The following is a 24,699-nucleotide window of genomic DNA, read 5'->3' on the forward strand; positions in this document are numbered from 1 at the left end:
TCGTGTCCCCAAATACAGGGACCGCTCATACACGTATTAATAACAGTGTAGGGTACTGTATTTTTATAACAGACATAAATGAATACAGTTCTTCCATCTGTTCCCGCTATTAACACTCAGGCGAGGGGACTTTGACTTGTTTGCTCTGTGAAAATGTGGGATCTGGTCACACTTGTAACTGATCCTATTACTCTGGGTCCCTACGGGAACCCTGGTGGATCTCTCTTACTTGAGCCAATACCTTTTGCCTGCTTGGGAACGGCCACTTCTGCACAGATAGATGAGGAATATTAGCGCCGATTGTTCATCCTGGCAGCAGCCGCCGTCCAACTCTAAATACTAACTAGATGACCTGTGTTTATTGACCTAGTGTTGTGTGTATATATATATATATATATATATATATTTAACTCTTTCATTTGTCCCCTTGTGGTATCTTGATCAGACACAATAAGGTTATGATGGGTACAACATTCCCTGGAGAGGAAGATAAAAGTGACACTCCATGCGCTCATTCATACTGCAAAACGTGGGCTACAAACTCCAGGTGAAAATACATGCAGTGGTTCTTGCGCCAGTTTTGCAGCGAGGTGTCTTTGATGTATAGATTCCCCAGTAATTCTACTAGACAGCTTGTCCGATGGGCACAGTGACACAAAGCATGTCACCTTCAGGCATAATTTGTTCTGTGTACAGTTTTAGGGATACGGTCTACTGGGAGTCTGTTAGGAAGTCATTTCAAAATCAAACTTAGCATAGTTAGTGACTAGAAGTCCATGTCGTTGAGTAAACACCATGAAAAGAGTAGTGGTGGCAGGAGAATGTCATTGTGTCACTATTTCCTAGGATGTCTGTTTTGTGTATTGGAAGTTAGACGTCTGAAAGTCATTGTGCATCCTTTGCTTATCTTCCTTCCCCTAGGAAAACCCATACCTCTGCAGTGATGAGTGTGATGCCTCCAATCCTGACCTGGCCCACCCCCCAAGCCTGATGTTTGATAGGGAGAAGGAAGGTCTGGCCACCTACTGGCAAAGTGTCACCTGGAGACGATACCCTGAACCACTGGTCGCCAACATCACATTGTCCTGGAACAAGAGCATCGAGCTGACAGATGACATTGTGGTGACCTTTGAGTATGGACGCCCTACCGTCATGATGCTGGAGAAATCACTGGACAATGGGAGGACTTGGCACCCGTACCAATATTACGCTGATGACTGCATGGAAGCATTTGTCATGCCATCCAAAAAGGTCAGGGATCTGTCTGCCACTAGTGCCAATCGTGTGCTGTGCACAGAGGAATACTCCCGCTGGGCGGGATCCAAGAAAGAGAAGAACGTGCTGTTTGAGGTCCGAGAGCGCTTTGCTATCTTTGCTGGTCCTGACCTTGGGAAGATGGAGAACTTGTACACACGGATGGAGAGCGCCAAGGGCCTAAAGGACTTCTTCACGCTCACTGACCTGCGGCTCCGCCTCTTACGCCCTGCGCTTGGGGGGACCTATGTGCAGCGTGAGAACCTGTACAAGTATTTCTATGCCATCTCCAACATCGAGGTGACTGCCAGGTAGGGGCTTTGTTTTCTGCCATCTCTGTGGCTGTGTATATTATTTTTTTATGAGGGCCAAAATCTATCTCTGTCTCTTCCTTTTTTGCGCACCTACCTCTGACCCCCCCGTGTCTAGTTTCTAAATTTGTTTATCTATCTAACATCCGTCAATCTTTTTCTCCCCCTCTCAAGATACAGTGATCTGGGTTTAGTTATGCAGCAGTTTGCTTTAGAGAATAAGATTTTAAGATGAACCGCAAAAATGTTATTTCTCCTAATCAGAATACCACTGAATGATTTTGCATTGAAGGTCTATATTCCACGTGCAGTGGAGTAGTCTTCTCCTTGTCAAGGAATCTTTAAGTCCCATTCATCTGAATGGTTTCTTTGCCTATTGAATAGTGGCCAGCGTGTGTGACCAGGAAAGATGAAATGGCAAAGTAAAGAACAATTATTTTAGCCATCTCAGTGGCCCAGATCTGCGACTTCATGCATCTGTCCCTGCTTCTCTGTATGAAAACAGGTCAGCTTATCTGGGCAGGGATTGGTTTTCCCTGTATTATTATTCTACGATATACAGCTATAAAGTGGCAACGCAACGTAGAATAGGTGACACTATGGTGTCACATAACTGGACAGCGGAGCGAAGATTATCACCTGTGCTCTGATACCTGACTGGGTCTGGGATAAGACGATGCCCTTATGAGTGGGATGTTTTTGTGCCATGGCCCCAGATAAGCAAATAGCCAAGCAAGGAAGAAAAATGCAGCGCAAGACATCCTGTGCACTTAGGGGAGTCTCGTGGTGTGGAGATGGCCATCTGCCTGTGATAATAATGCTCTGCTCCAACCCTGCAGGGAACACCTGGAGAAGACACCAAGGTCATTGCCCCAGTCTGTGGTCAGTGCTGGGCCTCAAACTAAAGATACTCGCCCATATATTACAGGGGACCTTATTCTATATAGTGCGAAGGCTTGGGACATTTGTGGCTGACAATCCCCATGGACTTCGACACATATAGAATTAACCCCTAGGTGACGCTACTTCATAGGATGCCTTTTGGAGAAGCACCACTTACTAAATATTGGCCACACTAGTGGCCATTTTAAATGCCCCAGATCCCAAAGTAATATGTGTCCATATAATAAAAGTTACTGAATATATGTTATCAGGGTGAGAAGTGAAATGTAAAGGCAATATGTGCAATGATATATGTTTGTACATAGTAGGGACTGCGCCTTTAATGCTTACATCACACCCCTTCCCTATCCAATCTGCCATTAACAAGAAGCTGAGGAATTGCATGTTAAACGAAAGAGAAGAAATTCAGCACACAGCTAAATTAGAGCCGGGTATTGTTAGAACAGGGATCAATGGCGGTCAAAAGCAGAACGCAGCACTGAGACAGCAAACACCGGAGAACACGCCTGGGACCTCACAGCGCAACGTACTGATAGCAGCATCAACCCCTTCACTGCCAGAGAGACCATCAATGCACCCCCCTCCCCCAGCCTAATTCCCTGCTCTCACCTCCCCCCCCCAGCCTAATTCCCTGCTCTTACCTCCCAGCCTAATTCCCTGCTCTCACCTCCCCCCAGCCCAATTCCCTGCTCTCACCCCCCCCCCAGCCTAATTCCCTGATCTCACCTCCCCCCAGCCCAATTCCCTGCTCTCACCCCCCCCCCCAGCCTAATTCCCTGATCTCACCTCCCCCCAGCCTAATTCCCTGCTCTTACCTCCCAGCCTAATTCCCTGATCTCACCTCCCCCTCCCAGCCTAATTCCCTGATCTCACCTCCCCCCAGCCTAATTCCCTGCTCTCACCCCCCCTCCCCAGCCTAATTTCCTGATCTCACCTCCCCCCAGCCTAATTCCCTGCTCTTACCTCCCAGCCTAATTCCCTGCTCTCACCCCCCCCCCAGCCTATTTCCCTGATCTCACCTCCCCCCAACCTATCTCACTGCTCTCACCCCCCTCTGCCTAATTCCCTGCTCTCACCTCCCCCCCAACCTATCTCACTGCTCTCACCCCCTCTGCCTAATTCCTGCTCTCACCTCCCACCCAGCCTAATTCCCTGATTTTACCTCCCCCCCAGCCTAATTCCTCTGCTCTCACTGCCTAGCCTAATTCCCTGCTCTCACATCCCCCCAGCCTAATTCCCTGCTCTCACCTTCCCCCCAGCCTAATCCATGCTCTCACCTTCCCCCCAGCCTAATTCCCTGCTTTTACCTCCCAGCCTAATTCCCCGCTCTCACCTCCCCCCAACCTATCTCACTGCTCTCACCCCCCCCCCAGCCTAATTCCATGTTCTCACCTCCCCCCCCCCAGCCCAATTCCTTGCTCTCCACCTCCCCCCAGCCTAATTCCCTGCTCTCACCTTCTCCCCCCCAGCCTAATTCCTGCTCTCACCTTCTCCCCCCCCAGCCTAATTCCTGCTCTCACCCCCCAGCCTAATTCCCTGCTCTCACCTCCCCCAACCTAATTCCCTGCTCTCACCTCCCCCCCAGCCTAATTCCCTGCTCTCACCCCCAGCCTAATCCCTGCTCTCACCCCCCCCCCCCAGCCTAATTCTCTGCTCTCACCCCCCCCAGCCTAATTCCCTGCTCTCACCTCCCCAACCTAATTCCCTGCTCTCACCCCCCCCCCCCCCGCCTACTTCTCTGCTCTCACCTCCCCCCCAGCCTAATTCCCTGCTCTCACCCCCCCCAGCCTAATTCCCTGCTCTAACCCCCCCAGTCTAATTCCCTGCTCTCACCCCCCCCAGCCTAATTCTCTGCTCTCACCCCCCCCCCCGCCTAATTCTCTGCTCTCAGCCCCCCCAGCCTATTTCCCTGCCCCCCTGCCTAATTCCCTACTCTCACCACCCCCCCCCCCCCGCCTACTTCTCTGCTCTCAGCCCCCCCAGCCTAATTCTCTGCTCTCAGTCCCCCCCAGCCTAATTCTCTGCTCTAACCCCCCCCCCCCCCCCCCGCCCCCCACCTAATTCTCTGCTCTCAGCCCCGCCAGCCTAATTCCCTGCCTCCCCCCTTTACAGTAGTTCTAACTGTCTAATTTCCTAACACCATTGGGAAATTAAAATGGAAACCATTAAGATCTCGGCTTATGATGTGGGTGAATCCCAGGGTCAGCTTTGTTTGTGACGTTTGGCAAGTCACTATCTTCTCCCTGTGCCTCAGGCGCCATAATTAGATTGTAAGCTCTTCCGGGTACAAACCAAATGTGACCGCAAAATTCTAAGTACTATTAGTACCGCAGAAGAACAAAATATTGATTATTATCGTGCACGGAGGGTCTATTCTTGGGGACTATCAGGTAAGTAAATTATGTATGAATGTTATGTATAGTATGTATAGTATGTATAGTATGTATAGTATGTATTGTATGTATGTATGTATGTAACGATGTATAGTATGTATGTGTGTGTGTAATGTCATGTATAGTATGTATGTTATATATGTATAGTATGTAATGTTATGAATAGTATGTATGTAACGTATGTATAGTATGTATGTAACGTATGTATAGTATGTATGTGTGTGTGTAATGTCATGTATAGTGTGTATGTTATGTATGTATACAACGTATGCATAGTATGTAATGTTATGTATAGTATGTATTTAACGTATGTATAGTATGTAATGTTATGTATAGTATGTGTTTAACGTATGTATAGTATGTAATGTTATGTATAAGTATGTGTTTAACGTATGTATAGTATGTAATTTTATGTATAGTATGTATTTAACGTATGTATAGTATGTATTTAACGTGTGTGTGTGTGTGTGTGTGTGTGTGTGTGTGTGTGTGTGTGTGTGTGTGTGTGTGTGTGTGTGTGTGTGTGTGTGTGTGTGTGTGTGTGTGTGTGTGTGTGTGTGTGTGTGTGTGTGTGTGTGTGTGTGTGTGTGTAATGTTATGTACTGTATGTAATGTATGTATATGTGTAATGTCATGATGTAATGTATGGTATGTATGTTTATGTATATTATACATGTGTATATATTTTTTGTGGATTGCTGATTTAACCCCTTCCATGCTGCCTTCCTTTCCCAGGTATGGGTTCTTTGTGAGGCTGCACTGAGAGCAGTGGTACTTCCTATGTTAAGGTGTATGTCATTTCTTTCTTTGCTCTTTTATAATACTCTGACTCCGGCTGGTCAGAGAAGGATTTATTCTGCTGATAGTCAGAGTGAGGACAGGACGCGCCCAGCTCTTCCAAAACCTGCAGGGTTCAGGCAGCTAATATCCCATAGCAATCCAGGAGCAGGGGGACGGGCCTGGCATCCCTGCACACGGTGCTACTGTACGAACCCTGTCACTTATATTAAGTGTATGAAGGAAAAAGGTAACCGTGATCTGTAAGGTTCGCAGCCACTGAAGGGTCACAGAAGAGATTTAGGGTTTGGTGTGGACTGCCAAGAAACGCTGACCACTGATTTGCCCACGGCTAGGAGAGGCCGCCTTCTTGATTCACGTCCGCCCAGCTGGTTATTGCTTCCGTCTCTTTTGCTTTGTCGATATGTGTCCTGTAAGTATCGATCCTGTGAGTAACTGGAGACAGACGCAGAACATCACCGGGAAAGACTGCACACAGAGAGAGGGAGAGAAACTGTGGGGGGAGAGAGAGAGGGGAGAGAGAGAGAGGGGGAGGGGGGGAGAGAGAGGGAGGGAGGGGGGAGAGAGAGAGGGAGGGGAGGAGAGAGAGAGAGAGAGAGGGAGGGGGGGAGAGAGAGAGGGAGGGGGAGGGGGAGAAAGAGAGGGAGGGGGAGAGGTGGGAGGGGGAGACAGAGAGAGGGGAGAGGGAGGGTGGGGAGGGGAAGAGAGAAGGAGGGGGGAGAGAGAGGGAGGAGGGGGGAGAGAGAGAGGGAGGAGGGGGAGAGGGAGGGAAGGAAAGATGGAGAGGGGGGAGAGAGAGGGAGGGGAGGAAAGATGGAGAGGAGGGAGAGAGAGAGGGAGGGGGAGAGAGAGGGAGGGGGAGAGAGAGAGTGGGGGGGAGAGAGAGAGTGGGGGGGGAGAAAGAGTGGGGGGGGGAGAGAGAGTGGGGGGGGAGAGAGAGTGGGGGGGGAGAGAGAGTGGGGGGGGAGAGAGAGAGTGGGAGGGGAGAGAGAGAGTGGGATGGGGGGGAGAGAGAGAGTGGGAGGGGGAGAGAGAGAGAAAGTGGGTGGGGGAGAGAGGAAGTGGGTGGGGGAGAGAGAGAAGGCGGGAGAGCGAAAGTGGGAGGGAGAGAGGGAAAGTGGGTGGGAGAGAGAGAGAAAAGGTGGGAGGGAGAGAGGGCGAGGAGGCAGGAAAAGGGTGAGAGAGAAAGTGGGTGGGAAAGAGAGAGAAAGTGGGTGGGGGAAGGGCAAAAGTGGGTGGGAGAGGGAGAGAAAGTGGGTGGGAGAGGGAGTGTGAGTGAGAGAGGGAGATAGAGAAAGTGGGTGCGAGAGGGAGGGAGAATGAGTGAGAGAAGTGAGAGAGGGGGAGAAAGTGAGGACAGAAAGGGTGAGAGAGGGAGAAGGTGAGAAGTGGAGAGAGAAAGATTTAAAAAAACAAAGAGAAAATGAGAGATAGCGAGTGAGAGAGAAATATAAAGTAAATGAAGGAGGCAGATGAGAGAGAAGTGTTAGACAGTGGCAGAATAATCATAGTTAGCTGTTAGTGTGTGTATAGCTATCTGAGTTACTGACCCCTCTTAACACCAACTGGGTTATAAGATGTGTAGGAGAGATGCACAGGGAGAGTTACATCTAGCCCAGGCGCAGACGTATTTATACAGTGGTGTGAAAAAGAAAGTACACCCCCTTTGAATTCTATGGTTTTACATATCAGGACATAATAACAATCATCTGTTCCTTAGCAGGTCTTAAAATTAGGTAAATACAACCTCAGATGAACAACAACACACGACATATTACACTGTGTCATGATTTATTTAACAAAAATAAAGCCAAAATGGTGAAGCCATGTGTGAAAAACTAAGTATACCTTATGATTCAATAGCTTGTAGAACCACCTTTAGCAGCAATAACTTGAAGTAATCGTTATCTGTATGAGTTTATCAGTCTCTCACATCGTTGTGGAGGAATTTTGGCCCACTCTTCTTTACAACGTTGCTTCAAATCATTGAGGTTTGTGGGCATTTGTTTATGCACAGCTCTCTTAAGGTCCAGCCACAGCATTTCAATCGGGTTGAGGTCTGGATTTTGACTGGGCCATTGCAACATCTTGATTCTTTTCTTTTTCAGCCATTCTGTTGTAGATTTGCTGGTGTGCTTGGGATCATTGTCCTGTTGCATGACCCAATTTCGGCCAAGCTTTAGCTATCGGACAGAGGGCCTCACATTTGACTCTAGAAAACTTTGGTATACAGAGAAGTTCATGGTCGACTCAATGACTGCAAGGTTCCCAGGTCCTGTGGCTGCAAAACAAGCCCAAATCATCACCCCTCCACCACCGTGCTTGACAGTTGGTATGAGGTGTTTGTGCTGATATGCTGTGTTTGGTTTTCGCCAAACGTGGCGCTGTGCATTATGGCCAAACATCTCCACTTTGGTCTCGTCTGTCCAAAGGACATTGTTCCAGAAGTCTTGTGGTTTGTTCAGATGCAACATTGCAAACCTAAGCCGTGCTGCCATGTTCTTTCTCCTGGCAACCCTTCCAAACAAACCATACTTGTTCAGTCTTTTTCTAATTGTACTGTCATGAACTTTAACATTTAACATGCTAACTGAGGCCTGTAGAGTCTGAGATGTAACTCTTGGGTTTTTTGCTATTTTTCTGAGCATTGCACGGTCTGACCTTGGGATGAATTTGCTGGGACGTCCACTCCTGGGAAGATTGGCAACTGTCTTGAATGTTTTCCACTTTTGAATAATCTTTCTCACTGTAGAATGATGGACTTTAAATTGTTTGGAAATGGCCTTATAACCCTTCCCAGATTGATGGGCAGCAACAATTGCTTCTCTAAGATCATTGCTGATGTCTTTCCTCCTTGGCATTGTGTTAACACACCTAAATGCTCCAGACCAGCAAACTGCTAAAACGTCGGCTTTTATAGAGGTGGTCACACTTGCTGATGATCAATTAATTAAGGGCATTTGATTAGCAGCACCTGTCTGCTACTTAGCATCTTAATTCCTATGGAAGCAGTAAGGGTGTACTTAGTTTTTCACACATGGCTTCTCCATTCTGGCTTTATTTTTGTTAAATAAATCATGACACGGTGTAATATGTCGTGTGTTGTTCATCTGAGGTTGTAGTTACCTAATTTTAAGACCTGCTAAGGAACAGATGATTGTTATTATGTCCTGATATGTAAAACCATGGAATTCAAAGAGGGTGTACTTTCTTTTTCACACAACTGTAGATGTGTATTGTGTGCACACATATGTGCATGCCTTTGCACATGTCTAATATACATGCGTACACACACACACACACACACACACACACACACACGATAAAGTTGGGAACTTTTCTATGAGCCATTTATCCTCTGAAGTTCACACAGACACCAGCTGAATCTCGCGTGGTGGAGTAAGGTGTAATTGAGTCTGTGTTCACCCTGCCCAAGCCAAGCATCACTATAGGAATAAAGCAGCAGGCATCCGTTTGTCTACATGTAACATTACACTGAAATCAATAACCTCCTCAGGTGGATAATGAGCCTCTCCCCTCCCTTCAGTCTCCATAGAGTCATTTGTCTCCAGGCTCAATTTGCCGTGATCACGGGGGCTCTGCTGCCTCCTGTCTCACTCTGTCACCGACAGCATAATAGTGTCTAATTGAAGTTAATCAGGCGTGGGGTGCTGTGCAGATAGTCACTTAAACACAATCTGATTCTAGAGAAGTGAATCAATCCGGGAGTAATTACTGTGAGTCCTCACCATAGGTAACCCAGCCCCACTGTGTGACAAGAGAGGCTAGTACCGCTCATTCGGATCACAAGAACAGTCACACAAAGACAGCCTGTGTGTCTGCATTCAACTATCTGTGTGTGTGTGTGTGTCTGCATTCAACTATCTGTGTGTGTCTGCATTCAACTATCTGTGTGTGTGTGTGTCTGCATTCAACTATCTGTGTGTGTCTGCATTCAACTATCTGTGTGTGTCTGCATTCAACTATCTTTGTGTGTGTGTGTCTGCATTCAACTATCTGTGTGTGTCTGCATTCAACTATCTGTGTGTGTCTGCGTTCAACTATCTGTGTGTGTCTGCATCTGCATTCAACAATCTGTGTGTGTGTGTGTGTGTGTGTGTGTGTGTGTGTCTGCATTCAACTGTGTGTGTGTGTGTGTGTGTGTGTCTACATTCAACTATCTGTGTGTGTGTGTGTGTGTGTGTGTCTGCATTCAACTATCTGTGTGTGTGTGTGTGTGTGTGTGTGTGTGTGTGTGTGTGTGTGTGTGTGTGTCTGCATTCAACTATCTGTGTGTGTCTGCATCTGCATTCAACTATCTGTGTGTGTATGTGTGTGTGTGTCTGCATTCAACTATGTGTGTGTGTGTGTGTGTGTGTGTGTGTGTGTGTGTGTGTGTGTGTGTGTGTGTGTGTGTGTGTGTGTGTGTGTGTCTGCATTCAACTATCTCTGTGTGTGTGTGTCTACATTCAACTATCTGTGTGTGTCTGCATCTGCATTCAACTATCTGTGTGTGTGTGTGTGTCTGCATTCAACTATCTGTGTGTGTCTGCATCTGCATTCAACTATCTGTGTGTGTGTGTATGTGTGTGTGTGTGTGTGTGTCTGCATTGAACTATGTGTGTGTGTGTGTGTGTGTGTGTGTGTGTCTGCATTGAACTATCTCTGTGTGTGTGTGTCTGCATTCAACTATCTGTGTGTGTGTGTCTACATTCAACTATCTGTGTGTGTCTGCATCTGCATTCAACTATCTGTGTGTCTGTGTGTGTGTGTGTGTGTGTGTGTGTGTGTGTGTGTCTGCATTCAACTATCTGTGTGTGTGTCTACATTCAACTATCTGTGTGTGTCTGCATCTGCATTCAACTATCTGTGTGTGTGTGTGTGTGTGTGTGTGTGTGTGTGTCTGCATTCAACTATCTGTGTGTGTCTGCATTCAACTATCTGTGTGTGTGTGTGTGTGTGTGTGTGTGTGTCTGCATTCAACTACGTGTGTGTGTGTGTGTGTTTCTGCATATAACTACCTGTGTGTGTATGTACATCTGTTATATGCAGATACACACACAGATGGTTATATACATGCACACACAGTTATATGCAGATACACACACACACACAGTTATATGCAGCAACACACACACAGATTTATACGCAGATACACACATACACAGTTAGTTATATGCAAATAGACACAGACAGTGTGCATATAAGAGTGTGTTTGTGCGTATCTGCATATAAGTGTTTGTGTGCGTCTGCATATAACTGTGTGCGTGTGTCTGTATATAAGTGTGTGTGTATGTGCATATAACTATGTGTGTGTCTGCATATAACTGGGTGTGTGTGTATCCGCATATAACTGTGTGTGTCTGCATATAACTGTGTGTGTGTGTACCTGCATATAACTGCGTGTGTGTATCCGCATATAACTGTGTGTGTGTGTATTTGCATATAACTGTGTGTGTGTATCCGCATATGTGTGTGTGTGTGTGTATTCAACACTGCACAAGACTCCTGTATAATATTGATAACTAGAGCAATCCCATATTAACCCCTTAATTGCTGGAGATTCCTACATAGATTCCCAAGAGAGGGGAAGCCTCCCAGCATAGTGACAGTGGCCTGTGTATGACACACTGTGATGGTAGGGGTAGCTGGGGGACTTAATAAAGAGAAATCCCCGCTATTTACCCCTAAAAAAAGTGTAACCTGTCTGTCCTAGTAATATTTCATCCAGCCAAATGTCTTTAATATCAGTGGGAGAACAGGGAATGTATGATGCACTATGTCTGTAAGAATGCATTTCAAAGCATGTATTCTGTTTTCCCTGTGACAATCCTTTCCCCATTCAACATTGTTCTGTGACGTGATTTGGGCTAGCTATGTGTAATGCTATGTCTTGTCTTTTACATAATTACCTTATGTCTGTATTTATGCCTGTTTTAGCAGTTACTCTCAGATTAGATACAGTAGTTGGGGTTGTGTGGTGATGAAAGTAACATCAGGCCTGCAAATGTAAATGATGTTATGTGCCTATCATTTGTATGGAAGGAGTTCCTGTAATACCTTTAGCTGAATTGTTCTATAGAAAAAATATCATCAGAACAAAGGTAGGACACTAGTTAATTGAATCAGTTATCAGGTCTGAGCCCCAGGCACTGGTTCTCTTGGCTGGCTGCCTTGCTCAATAGCCACCAAGGGGTATATATAAGGAACGCTGCTGATCTAGAATCAGTTACCCTCAGAGGGAGAGCCCTCAACAACTTGGCTGTATTAGCTGTATATCGCTTCTCGGCCTTTTGGCTAAGATCAGGTGTAGTGTCTGTCCTGTGAAGGGCAGATTCTCCAGACTACACCTGGTCCTCTGGTCATGGCCTGAGAATGCGGATGCAAAGTAGCCCGGGCTTATTTTCTCTGCACCCCAGGAGTGGTTAACCTGGGGCAGTACCACTTGCTGCACCTTCGGGTTGTGGAGGTTGAGGATTTGCAACCTCCACTTCAAGAGCACTTGGCACGAGCACTGATCATTTGCACCCCTATTTTTCCCGCACTTGGCCCCCCTTATTGCCTTCCGCTGAGGGGACAAGCCATTATTTCTGTCACCGCCTGGCCTTGCACGGGGCCGGGCGTGCACTTGTGCACACCTTTTTGTGTTGTACGTCTGAGCACCTCCTGCACTGCATCACACAGAGCACTGGAGCACTCGCACCATGGATTTTGTTTCGGTTTCGTGTTGGGTTATCGTCACCCCTCTCTCCGGAGAGCAAAGACTGAGTGCTGGCTAGTAGTCGCCATCCCTTCGGGGGAAGATTGCGGTGGGTTAGTAGGCGTCAGCCGAACACCCTAAAGTCTTGGACTCTCCTGCGGCGTCAGCTGCACCAGGAGGGAACGAGAAGGACGTCGGACTCTTCGGGGGAAGACGTCATGTAACAGCAGGACTCCAAGGCTTCGGCTGGAGAGAACTGTCTATGGCACGGACTGGCCTACTCTCCGGAGCGGACTTAGTCACAAGTTTTGAGCACCTGGTCTCACTGGACCATGAGCACGGATTCAGAGGTGGATCACTTTTTTTCACCGCCCGGGCTACAAAAAAAAAAAAAAAACTGTATAGGGCAGCAGAGTAACCTTTTAGCACAATATCTGGTAAAGGGAGGAAGCCAGGGGTGGTCAACTCCAGTCCTCAACCCCCTGCACCCCAAAACAGGTCAGGTTTTCAGGATATCCCTGCACAGGTGGCTCAATTGGTCCCTGCTTCAGCATAGGTGGCTCAATTAGTCCCTACTTCAGCACAGGTGGCTCAATTAGTCCCTACTTCAGCACAGGTGGTTCAATGAGTCCCTGCTTCTTCGACTGAGCCTCTGATTGAGCCACCTGTGCTGAAGCTGGAATATCCTGAAAACCTGACCTGTTGGGGGGCGGGGGGGCTTGGGGACTGGAGTTGAACACCCCTGCCCTAAGCAATAAGACCGCCCACTTGAATAGGTTTACTATGCGCTGTAAAGTCAGCAAAACCCTTATGGGATTATTTGCATGTCCACTACTGTACTGTATGCAGATGGAACATTGACTGATGGTGGGGAGTCTGAGAGAGACGGAGAAACGTGTGTGTGTGTGTGTGTGTGTGTGTCTCTCTCTCTCGTGTGTGTGTGTGTGTGTGTGTCTCTCTCTCTCTCGTGTGTGTGTGTGTGTGTGTGTGTGTGTGTGTGTGTGTGTGTGTGTGTGTGTGTGTGTGTGTGTGTGTGTGTGTGTGTGTGTGTGTGTGTGTGTTCAGTGAAGGGTTTTGTCATTTATTTATTTTTTTGACAATAACCTTTTCTGCTGATTAAAGTGGCAGGTGAGGGAATCAGCAGGCCGTGGACATTAAATAATTCAGCTGCTTATTGTTGCTTATGCAAGCGCCCAGGACGCGCATGCAGATCCGGCTTAATCACAGTCAGAGGGGGAGAGGAGGGGACGGGAGCGGGGCTGTCCCCCTGTACCAATCACACACATCATCATCCATGCACACACACACACACACATTATCCATGCGCACGCACACACACACACACACACACACACACACACATTATCCATGCACACACACACACACACATTATCCATGCACACACACACACACACACACACACACATTATCCATGCGCGCACACACACACACACACATTATCCATACACACAGACACGTACGCGCACACATCATCATCCATGCACACAGACATACATTATCCATACACACACACACATATTATACACACACACACACACACACACACACACATTATCCATGCACACACACACACACACACACACACACACACACACACACACACACATTATCCATGCGCGCACACACACACACACACACACACACACACACACACACATTATCCATACACACAGACACGTACGCGCTCACATCATCATCCATGCACACAAACAAGGTGGGGAGGGGTGAGCTCTGGGAGGAGGGGCCACCTACCTATAAACAACTGTTGCCAGTTAGAAATTGAATTAACACTCCCATTCCCAGCATGCTCAAACCCCAACACCCACCACATCATATATACAGTATATATATGTCAAAAGGAGTGCTACTGAGCATGGCAAATGTATATAACAAAAGACAGGGGGAGCCCAATGCTACAATTTGTGTGTTAATTCAATTTCTAACTGGCAACAGTTAGACAGGACCTACTACGGAGGTAAAAGGGAAGGGTCACAGTGTAGTGTAGGACCTGCATATTTGGTTATACCTTGATGTTGGTTTGCAGGCTTATAGCGCTTTGGCCAAAGGGTTTAACTAAATGACCAAGAAAATATTACTATTGAAGTATTTAACTTTATACTTATTACCATTTATGTTTTGTCAAATTGGATGTAGCCAATGGGCTTCCCTGTCTTGTTATAAATATTTATTTGACCTTATTCGATTGTGTGTTATTCACTTTCTATGCTGACAACCTGTGATGCGTCTCTGATAAATGTTTCTGTTTTGTGCTCAGCAGCGTTCAACTATCTGTGTGTGTATCTGCATTCAACTATGTGTGTGTGTGTGTGTGTGTGTGTGTGTGTGTGTGTGTGTGTGTGTGTGTTTCTGCATTCAACCATGTGTGTGTGTCTGCATTCAACTCTGTGTGTGTGTCTGTGTGTATCTGCATTCAACTATCTGTGTGTGTGTATCTGCATTCGTTTATCTGTGTGTGTGTCTGCATTCAACTCTGTGTGTGTGTGTGTATCTGCATTCAACTATCTGTGTGTGTGTATGTGTGTATGTATCTGCATTCAACCATGTGTGTGTGTCTGCATTCAACTCTGTGTGTGTGTCTGTGTGTATCTGCATTCAACTATCTGTGTGTGTGTATCTGCATTCAACTGAACAATGTATAACTCTCATCCATATCACGGTTATTGCACTTTTATACTCCTCCGATATACAGATGTGTTTATGTGATACACCTCCGTCATACAGACCAATATCTGTGTCATGCTCTTTGCACGGGGATGTCCTTCAGATATTATACAGATGTACGATACTCCCGTCAATCTGCTCTCTGTCTCCCCCAGGTGTAAATGTAACTTACACGCCAATGCCTGTAACTTCCGGGACGGCGGCCTCCAGTGCGAGTGTGAGCACAACACCACGGGGCAGGACTGTGGGAGATGCAAGAAGAACTTCCGGACCAAGTCTTGGCGTGCCGGCTCGTACACCCCGACGCCGCACGGATCCCCCAACGCATGTAGGTGACCTGGGCACACACCAGCACACACAGAGTCCAACAAGGAGTGTACACTATATCAACATACAATGCAAGAACCCCACAATATCTGCACATTTTCTATTTAAACATGTACTGTACACATACATGGCAACAACCAACCAATGTATGTACATGTTCTAGATACACATACATGGTAAGAAGCCACCAATGTATATGCTCTAGAGACACATACATGGCAAGAAAACCCCAATGTACATGCTCTAGATACACATACATGGCAAGTAGCCACCAATGTATGGACATGTTCTAGATACACATACATGGTAAGGAAACCCCAATATACGTACATGTTCTAGATACACATACATGGCAACAACCAACCAATGTACGTACATGTTGTAGATACACATACATGGCAAGAAAACCCCAATGTACATGCTCTAGATACACATACATGGCAAGTAGCCACCAATGTATGGACATGTTCTAGATACACATACATGGTAAGGAAACCCCAATATACGTACATGTTCTAGATACACATACATGGCAACAACCAACCAATGTACGTACATGTTGTAGATACACATACATGGCAAGAAAACCCCAATGTACATGCTCTAGATACACATACATGGCAAGTAGCCACCAATGTATGGACATGTTCTAGATACACATACATGGTAAGGAAACCCCAATATACGTACATGTTCTAGATACACATACCTGGTAAGGAAACCCCAATATACGTACATGTTCTAGATACACATACATGGTAAGGAACCCCCAATGTTCATGTTCTGTTTACACATAAGCGTGCAATTCATGAAGCTTTCAACATGTTTTATTCAAATACCTACATGTGTGGCAGCGATACAACATATACATATCATATTTACTTATGAATATACACACAATAAGAATGTACCAATGTGTGCACCAGATAATCGCACGTCTCCATTCACATGCACTTATCATGAAGTCTGCTACATTTAAACAGGCACACATAGATAGCAACAATCCAATGATGTCTCAAAACACAGTTAATTCTACAAAGTATTTATTACATGTACTCTGAGACAACTATCAATAATCCATAAGTATATTTGCATGTGTACTGTGTACGCTCACGTGTATTTAACAAGAATGCTCTAATCTTTATGTTCTATTGACATAGTTCCACAAATCCATATAATACTCGTATCACGTGGCGCACCAGAATAACATAACCACTTCAAAGTAAGTGAATCTTAGCTATGTTTATTCACAACATCATTGGCAGATATACACAATGTTTCGGGGGGGGGGGGGGGCAGGAACAAACCACCCTTCATCAGGTGTATAAAAGGCTCTCCCTGAAACGTGGTGTACATCTGCAAATAAATGTAGCCAAGATTCACTTTGAAGTTACGTTATCCCTGGTGGGGCCTTCGTGATCCGAGTATCATATGTATTGTGAACGAGACACGACAGGACGCTCGGGACTGCCAGCAAGGGGCAACTTGCTACACGCTACTGCCATGCCAATCCTGCCAGCATCCTGCCAGCCAGCCAGGAGAACTTCGTCGGTTATTGTTCCACTCGTCATCGCAACACTTATATTTTCTCTACACTCAAGATTCTCGCAGTGATGATCATGGCGTTTCTGCTCACGCTTGTGGACGGCCCTAGCGAATCATGCCAAGTAATCCACAGTATTCAAACACGTGCAGTACAGAGATGTTACATGGGCACAATGAAAGTGTCATCCTACACCAGGGGTAGCAAGCTCCAGTCCTCAAGGGCCACCGACAGGTCTGGTTTTTCAGGATATCCCTGCTTCAGCACAGGTGGCTCAATCAGTGGCTCAGTCTTCAACTGGGCCACTGATTGAGCCACCTCTGCTGAAGCAGGGATATCTTGCAAACCTGACCTGTCGGTGGTCCTTGAGGACTGGAGTTGCCCACCTCTGGTCCAACCTCTACTCTACCAGATTTCCTGAGTGAGGCTCCAGTGGAAACTGGAAATTCCCATCAACATGCAAGTAGCATCACATAACACCTGGGAGCTCTCGAGGATCCCCTACACCATGTCATTGCCATACATAACATTTGCAAAGCAAGTGTCACCCCCTACAGGGCTTTGCCATGTGCTGCGATGACTTGCAGGGCTTCAAAGAGCCCCGGAGACCCTCTTTACCGATTTTAAGTATCCACAAGATGCACATGGACAGAATGACTAAGCTCGCGTTCTGTTGGAGTTCTCCAAAGAGATTGGTGGGTTGGTTACAGGATTTTTTTTTTCCTACCACTCTTTAAACGTCTGCACTTTAAATTGATCAAAGCGAAAATGGAAGCATTCAAAGGACTGTGACTTGCATGTCACCGGGACGGCAGAGAAGAGGCACATTTCAAAGAGAACATGCTTGTCAGATGGAGCCGGCAGCCTGTATCCCTTCAAAGGACCCGTCAAAGACACGCAGAGTTTCAACTGAGATCCTTGTTCTCTCAGTTTGTCTCGCTCTCTGTAGCCTCCTTTCAGCCCTTCAGTGAGTGAGATTTAACCCAACATACTGAGCTTGCCTTACCTAGAGTGAGACTTACTCCATGGTGAGACTGACCTTCAAAGAACAGGACTTGCCCCGAATAAATGAACGGCAGTAATGATTGCACTAAATCCCCGACGGTAAAACTGCCTGCCGATGAACGAGGCTAATGCTGACGGAGAGAGACGCCCTGTAAGGGGATAGATTGACTTTCTGTGAGTGACGCGCCCCGAATGAGTAATTCTACTCTGTGGTTAGCGAGATAGCTTTATAATGAGTTTACTTGCTCCAAAGCCGTCCACCCGTCTTCCGAAAGGGGGAACGTAATTGAGTGAGATATGTTTCACTTTGAAGGTGAAGAGGGGTGAGCACAACTCTGGATTTTACAAGTCAGGGAATCTCAGTCAACATCAAACTATCTTTGAAAACAACCCGTTCTTAGCCAACCCAAGCTGTCCCAAACCTGGTCACCTTCTTTGTCTCCCGTCTCTCTCTGAGTCTCCTGCGCTTTTAGCTTCTTGCTGCCCATTGGCTGAAGTGCTTCTGTCCTCCCCAAGAGCCCTGCTAGCTGCACAATACCCCAGCTAATTACCTATGTTTCCCTTCCAGGTGCAGTGGCTGGTTCGGCCCTTGGCAGTGAGTAGATGCCTTGATTTCATGTGTTTTCTCCTCCCCATCTCATTCCACCACATCTCGCCACCCTCTTCCTATCTCCTTGCATCCACCTATTACTTTCAGATACTTGTTTGTGCTCCGATGTCCACAGACTTTGCGTGACCCTCAACTCGACTGGTTTGTGTCCATTTGGGCGCGCTCGGCTCTACCAGTCGGCATCCGACTGGCAGCGTCGCCTCTAACTGAACCTATCAATGAGCTGGAATATGAGGAAGAAAAACCAGGGAAATGTGGGAAATAGGGACAGGGGTTTGGTGCAGAGCTGTTTCTCAGGGGCCACGCTGTGTAATAACCCTTCACATTATGGGTCATGGTTTCTCTAGAGCCGGTGTGTCCAACTCCTGTCCTCAAGGGCCACCAACAGGTCAGGATTTAAGGATATCCCTGCTTCAGCACAAGTGGCAATGACTGAGCCACTGATTGAGCCAGCAGGGATATCCTTAAAACCTGACCTGTTGATGGCCCTTGAGGACATGAGTTGGACACACCGGCTCTAGTGGATAAGGCGGGGCCAAAGACTGCTGATTCTTTTAAAAAATATGCAGGCCCAGATCCACACAATAGTGCTAAGTTTTACCTTTTACCCACATGCATGTGCACGGGAGCCGAGACATGCTAAAGCTTAGCACGCTTTTACCCATATGCATGTGCACGGGAGCCGAGACAGGCTAAAGCTTAGCACGCTTTTACCCACATGCATATGCACGGGAGCCGAGACATGCTAAAGCTTAGCACGCTTTTACCCACATGCATATGCACGGGAGCCGAGACATGCTAAAGCTTAGCACGCTTTTACCCACATGCATGTGCACGGGAGCCGAGACAGGCTAAAGCTTAGCACTCTTTTACCCACATGCATATGCACGGGAGCCGAGACAGGCTAAAGCTTAGCACGCTTTTACCCACATGCATATGCACGGCAGCCGAGACAGGCTAAAGCTTAGCACTCTTTTACCCAGATGCATATACACGGGAGCCGAGACATGCTAAAGTTTAGCACTCTTTTACCCACATGCATATACACAGGAGCCGAGCCATGCTAAAGTTTAGCACGTTTATACCCACATGCATATACACCGGAGCCGAGACATGCTAAAGCTTAGCACGCTTTTACCCACATGCATATGCACGGGAGCCGAGACAGGCTAAAGCTTAGCACTCTTTTAACCACATGCATGTGCACGGGAGCCGAGACAGGCTCCCTCAAGGGCCACCAACAGGTCAGGATTTAAGGATATCCCTGCTTCAGCACAAGTGGCAATGTCAATGACTGAGCCACTGATTGAGCCAGCAGGGATATCCTTAAAACTTGACCTGTTGATGGCCCTTGAGGACAGGAGTTGGACACACCGGCTCTAGTGGATAAGGTGGGGCCAAAGACTGCTGATTCTTTAAAAAAATATGCAGGCCCAGATCCACACAATAGTGCTAAGTTTTACCTTTTACCCACATGCATGTGCACGGGAGCCGAGACATGCTAAAGCTTAGCACGCTTTTACCCACATGCATGTGCACGGGAGCCGAGACATGCTAAAGCTTAGCACGCTTTTACCCACATGCATATACACGGGAGCCGAGACAGGCTAAAGCTTAGCACGCTTTTACCCACATGCATATGCACGGGAGCCGAGACATGCTAAAGCTTAGCACGCTTTTACTCACATGCATATGCACGGGAGCCGATACATGCTAAAGCTTAGCACGCTTTTACCCACATGCATATGCACGGGAGCCGAGACAGGCTAAAGCTTAGCACGCTTTTACCCACATGCATATGCACGGGAGCCGAGACATGCTAAAGCTTAACACGCTTTTGTAGATATGGGCCTTAAATTGGTGACATAGATACAGGGACAGACCAGATGAATAAGGGGTCTTTTAATGCTAATATAAGAAGAATTCTGTGTTACTCTAGTGAGCCATTTGTACGACTATCAATCTTTTGTAAACCAACGTGTTTTTGGTATTTTAACCCTTTCAGTGCCATTGTACCCCACATAACATTGCTTTTCAGCCTGCTACTGGTGCCGATCAATGTATAGAGATTAGCCACGCACTGTAGACCCTTTTTCTATTGGATATAACTCAAGGAGCCGGCCCAATTAACCCCCCCATCTCCTTTTTATGTTTTTTAATCTGGAGACCTAGGGAAGCTGGATGTGACATGGGACCACTTGAAATCATTTCACGAAACGGTGAAGCATTTGGGAAGTTGCGATGTGTAAAAGGATAACGCCTTCCCATGAAACCCTCACCGGCACACTGGAGTCCGCACTGGCCCTACATGGACACTTTTAATACACGTCACATACACTTTGTCTTTGTGTCTCACTAGTAGCAGACACCCCAAGGCCCGAGACCACCACAGCCAGCCAAGCTCATACATCTGATGCAAATCACTCCCATCCTACACTTTTTACCTCTCAACAAGGTTGGTCAATTACGCTTAGCGGGTTTTGCTCCTTGAACCCTACAGAGCTTCTCTCCACCTCTGCTGGAATAGACATGATTCTACATCCTGCTTACCCCTCCCTGTCCCTCACTCCCTATCCCATACTATGTAGATAACTCACACAAGAGACAATAAGAGATAGGGGTAACCTTCTTGGATTTGGATACTGGAATGAACACATAGCATGGAGAACGTAGTCATGTGATGGTGTATTCTATGTATTGATACATAGTTGCCACCTTCTCTGCAAAGTCGGATACCAAACGTACAGATTCCTATAGCAATCCAACCATATCCACCTTCAGGAATCAGCATTTTTATAATGGGTTCGTTCCATTTGAAACATAGTAATTATTCCACCTCAAAATACCAAAATTAAAAGACATAGCTCAGGAGTCATCGGAACACAGTGGGGGTGTATCTCTCACTATCTTGCAGTTACTGCCATCCAAGTCAGTGGCAGTGACCGCCCGATTGGGAGGAATATCCAACATCAACAGCTCCTTTTGATGACTCCCAACAGCTAACAAGACGGTAGAAACTCTCCCAAATGGCACAGATCCTGTATTCCCAGCGCACTATGAGAATACATTGTCAACATTATAATGCATAGAAGTCAGAGCTTAATATATTTTATTGGTGCTATAGATACAACATTCGGTCATTATCACAGTATGTCTGGGCTACACTTGATCCCGTTTGTATCTGCTTGGGTGTTATCTGGGCAATATCTTTAAAGGTGCAGTCCCGCCCCACCACCGCCCCCCCCCCTCCCTGCCCCCTCCCCAACATATCTCCAAATTGGGCTCAACGTAACGCCCTTTCAAGCTGATTGTCCAACGTATTATTATTTTGTTCCTAGCTATTTTTTTAAAATGTAATGTTCATTTTAAAAGGCCCCAAAGCCTGCAGTAGAGTGTGCACATGGCAATCATTTTCATTCCCGTTGCTACTCCTGAAGAAGCACTGTAGGAGACACCTCTTGGGAGGAAGCACAATGCTGTTTTCCGTGCAGACTTCAGATACCTACTCGTGAAACTGTCACCCTGAGCTCCTCTGACAACGCGCTTTGAAGCCCACTGATGTCACACAGTTAGGGTTGCCAGGTGTCCGGTATTGAACTGGACTGTCCTGTATTTGGATACTCTGTCCAGTATAAAATGATAGGTACTGTAATACTGGATAAGTATGTGTCCGGTATTTTCCTCCCTGGACATAGTGACCTGATTCACCTTTCACCATTGAGTCCAGTATTTTTGGAGAAGTCACCTGGCAACCCTACACACAGTGGATGGGGTTCAGCCGCCTTGTTCATTTGTGATTTATTTATTTTTTGCCTATAAAACACCGTTTACAGATCAGCACGCAGGGAAAAATTGTAGAAAAGTGACAACGTTACTGTAGAGTACAGTGAAGGCGTCCAACAATCAAACCTACACATGAGGGGGGGTGCTGCACCTTTATTCTGGGTTGGAAAGAATCCCAAATTAGTTGCGCCCCTGTTGTGTAGCCGCGACCCCTCCCTGTAATGTAGGAATTGTGGCTGTAGCAGCTGTTACCCCAATCACGTTCCTTTTCTTTATCTCCTGCTGGTCTGCAGTGGATCCCACAATTCATGCTACAATCTCAGCCTCCTCTCATGTCCCGGAGACCGAGGAGAAAGCAGGTACTCGTAGAATAGCGTCCAGTGAGATGTCCAGCAAAGACCATGTCCCCTGATGTAGAACAGAAGGGACAGATGAGGGCTGCGTTGTCCTAGTTTATGGCTCCTCTCCAAACACGCCCATTCTCAGGCAGATACTGCAGCAAAATACTCAGAAAATACTCTGGTTGACTTTAGTGATGTAGAGTTGGAAAGCTGTGGACGGCGACGTCAACTGCAGTGTGTGTGTGTGTGTGTGTGTGTGTGTGTGTGTGTGTGTGTGTGTGTCCGTTCTAGTAACATTGCACTATTATTGTCCTTTATATACAAGGTACCAACAGGTTCTGCAGTGCTGCACAAGGGGGGTGAAGCATAGCAGATTAACACCAGTTTAAGCAGGACACCACAATACTCCACCAGCCAGCAGAGTATTGTCTTGAGTAATGAAGTGGAGTACTTAGGGTGGCAGTGCCAGTCCAGGTGCAATTGTGATATATATATATATGTATGTATATGTAGATATATATATATGTAGATAGATATATATGTAGATATATATATGTAGATATATATATTTAACACATTTATATATATGTATACACACATATACACATACATATATATATATATATATATATATATATATATATACATATATATATATATATATATATATATGTATGTGTATATATGTGTGTATACATATATATATATAAATGTGTTAAATATATATATATATATATATATATATATAATTTTTCAAATCTGCTTCTCATATGCAGGGGAATATATTTATGACCACCCATCCCCTCATTAAAATGAATGTGCAACATTGTATAGTGACAATGGGTATCTCAATATATGCAGCTCCTTCTTTCCAGAGAAGGGAGAATCTCATCATTTTGCTGCCAGAGGGGTGATTTGCAGAAGCTTCCCTGGCAGTGAAATGTTGCAGGTTAGTGCCATGGGCACGATGTTGAATTGGGGCTGTTACTGCCCTGTGCTGGGTTCTGTTGCCCGTTGGCTGTTTGGAATGACTTCGAGTGGGAGTCAGGAGATGGGAATATTGTGTGGAGCCCATTCACCCGTTTTAGCTTTCCATCCTCGGAAGCAGAGCAGTGCAACATTGTACTCAGTATTACTTAATATTGCAGCATGTTAACCCTCTCTCTGCCAGAGAAAGGGTTAATTTCAGGACCAGTGCTTGCCTCCCGGATCATCTTCAGTTTAACACCTAAACTCCAGGACTGAAATGTAAAACACCCTGTAAGAAGCAGCTCATTCTATAGGGTACGAAGCAGCTCATTCTATAGGGTACTATAGGTGATTGTGTGACACCTGTATCCCTCAAGAGACCCACATCTTAACAGATACACCAGTGTCAGCTTTGCTGCCAGAACACATCAGCCCCTCTGTTGCGGCCCCCCTGCAGGTGGGCTCTCCTCCCTCACGAAGCGTCCATGACCACACGGAAGGTAGGTTCCCACCCTAATAAAACAGGCTCAATGACCCTATGCAGCTGTAACAGTATAATAGCACATCTCTGCAATGCCCCCCTCCTTAGGATATTAGGGTCAATACCCGACCATCATCATCAGGGACTACAAATCCCAGAATGCATTGGTATGAGAGTATGTAACACACTGCAGGTGGGCTCCCCTCCCTCACCAAAGGTTTCCCGGCCACACAGAAGGTATGTACCTACCGTGATAAACCAGGCTCAGTGGCCCTTCCAACTGTAGAAACATTGAAAGAGATCAGAGTCCAGTGAGTGGCTTCCAGTGTCCCACCAGCTGCTGGGAATCCAAAGATTATGTTAGGAAACCAAGGGATGGGAAACCATCACCATACAGCAGCCAAACGATATGAAGTCAAGTAATCCCTTCTGCAACCTCTGGAGGCTTATACTCAGGCGCATGACCGAAGAGACATGGCACTCATGTACAGTAGGTGGAGAACCACATGTCTGTTACAAGGGGTGATACCTTTTTCTGGGCCAATATCATCCAATTGTATAGTTGCACAAGAGCTTTT

General features: G+C 46.4%; 1 protein-coding gene across 13 annotated transcripts in view; it reads left to right on the top strand.

The window, feature by feature from the left end:
• The window catches only part of NTNG2 (netrin G2), a 61,396-nt gene that overhangs the window by 21,367 nt on the left and 15,330 nt on the right, over positions 1-24,699 (top strand). For 4 of the 13 annotated variants that reach the window (XM_075578729.1, XM_075578728.1, XM_075578733.1 and 1 more), the window contains exons 3-8: positions 922-1,565; positions 15,218-15,390; positions 18,506-18,532; positions 20,907-21,002; positions 22,624-22,689; positions 24,036-24,140. In XM_075578729.1, the coding sequence (XP_075434844.1) occupies positions 922-1,565; positions 15,218-15,390; positions 18,506-18,532; positions 20,907-21,002; positions 22,624-22,689; positions 24,036-24,140 (1,111 nt within the window). The remainder of the gene's footprint in view (positions 1-921; positions 1,566-15,217; positions 15,391-18,505; positions 18,533-20,906; positions 21,003-22,623; positions 22,690-24,035; positions 24,141-24,699) is intronic. The other 9 variants (XM_075578735.1, XM_075578738.1, XM_075578737.1 and 6 more) reach the window with 7 other exon arrangements.

Source organism: Ascaphus truei, chromosome 21 (assembly GCF_040206685.1).
Source record: "Ascaphus truei isolate aAscTru1 chromosome 21, aAscTru1.hap1, whole genome shotgun sequence".
Classification (NCBI taxonomy): domain Eukaryota; kingdom Metazoa; phylum Chordata; class Amphibia; order Anura; family Ascaphidae; genus Ascaphus; species Ascaphus truei.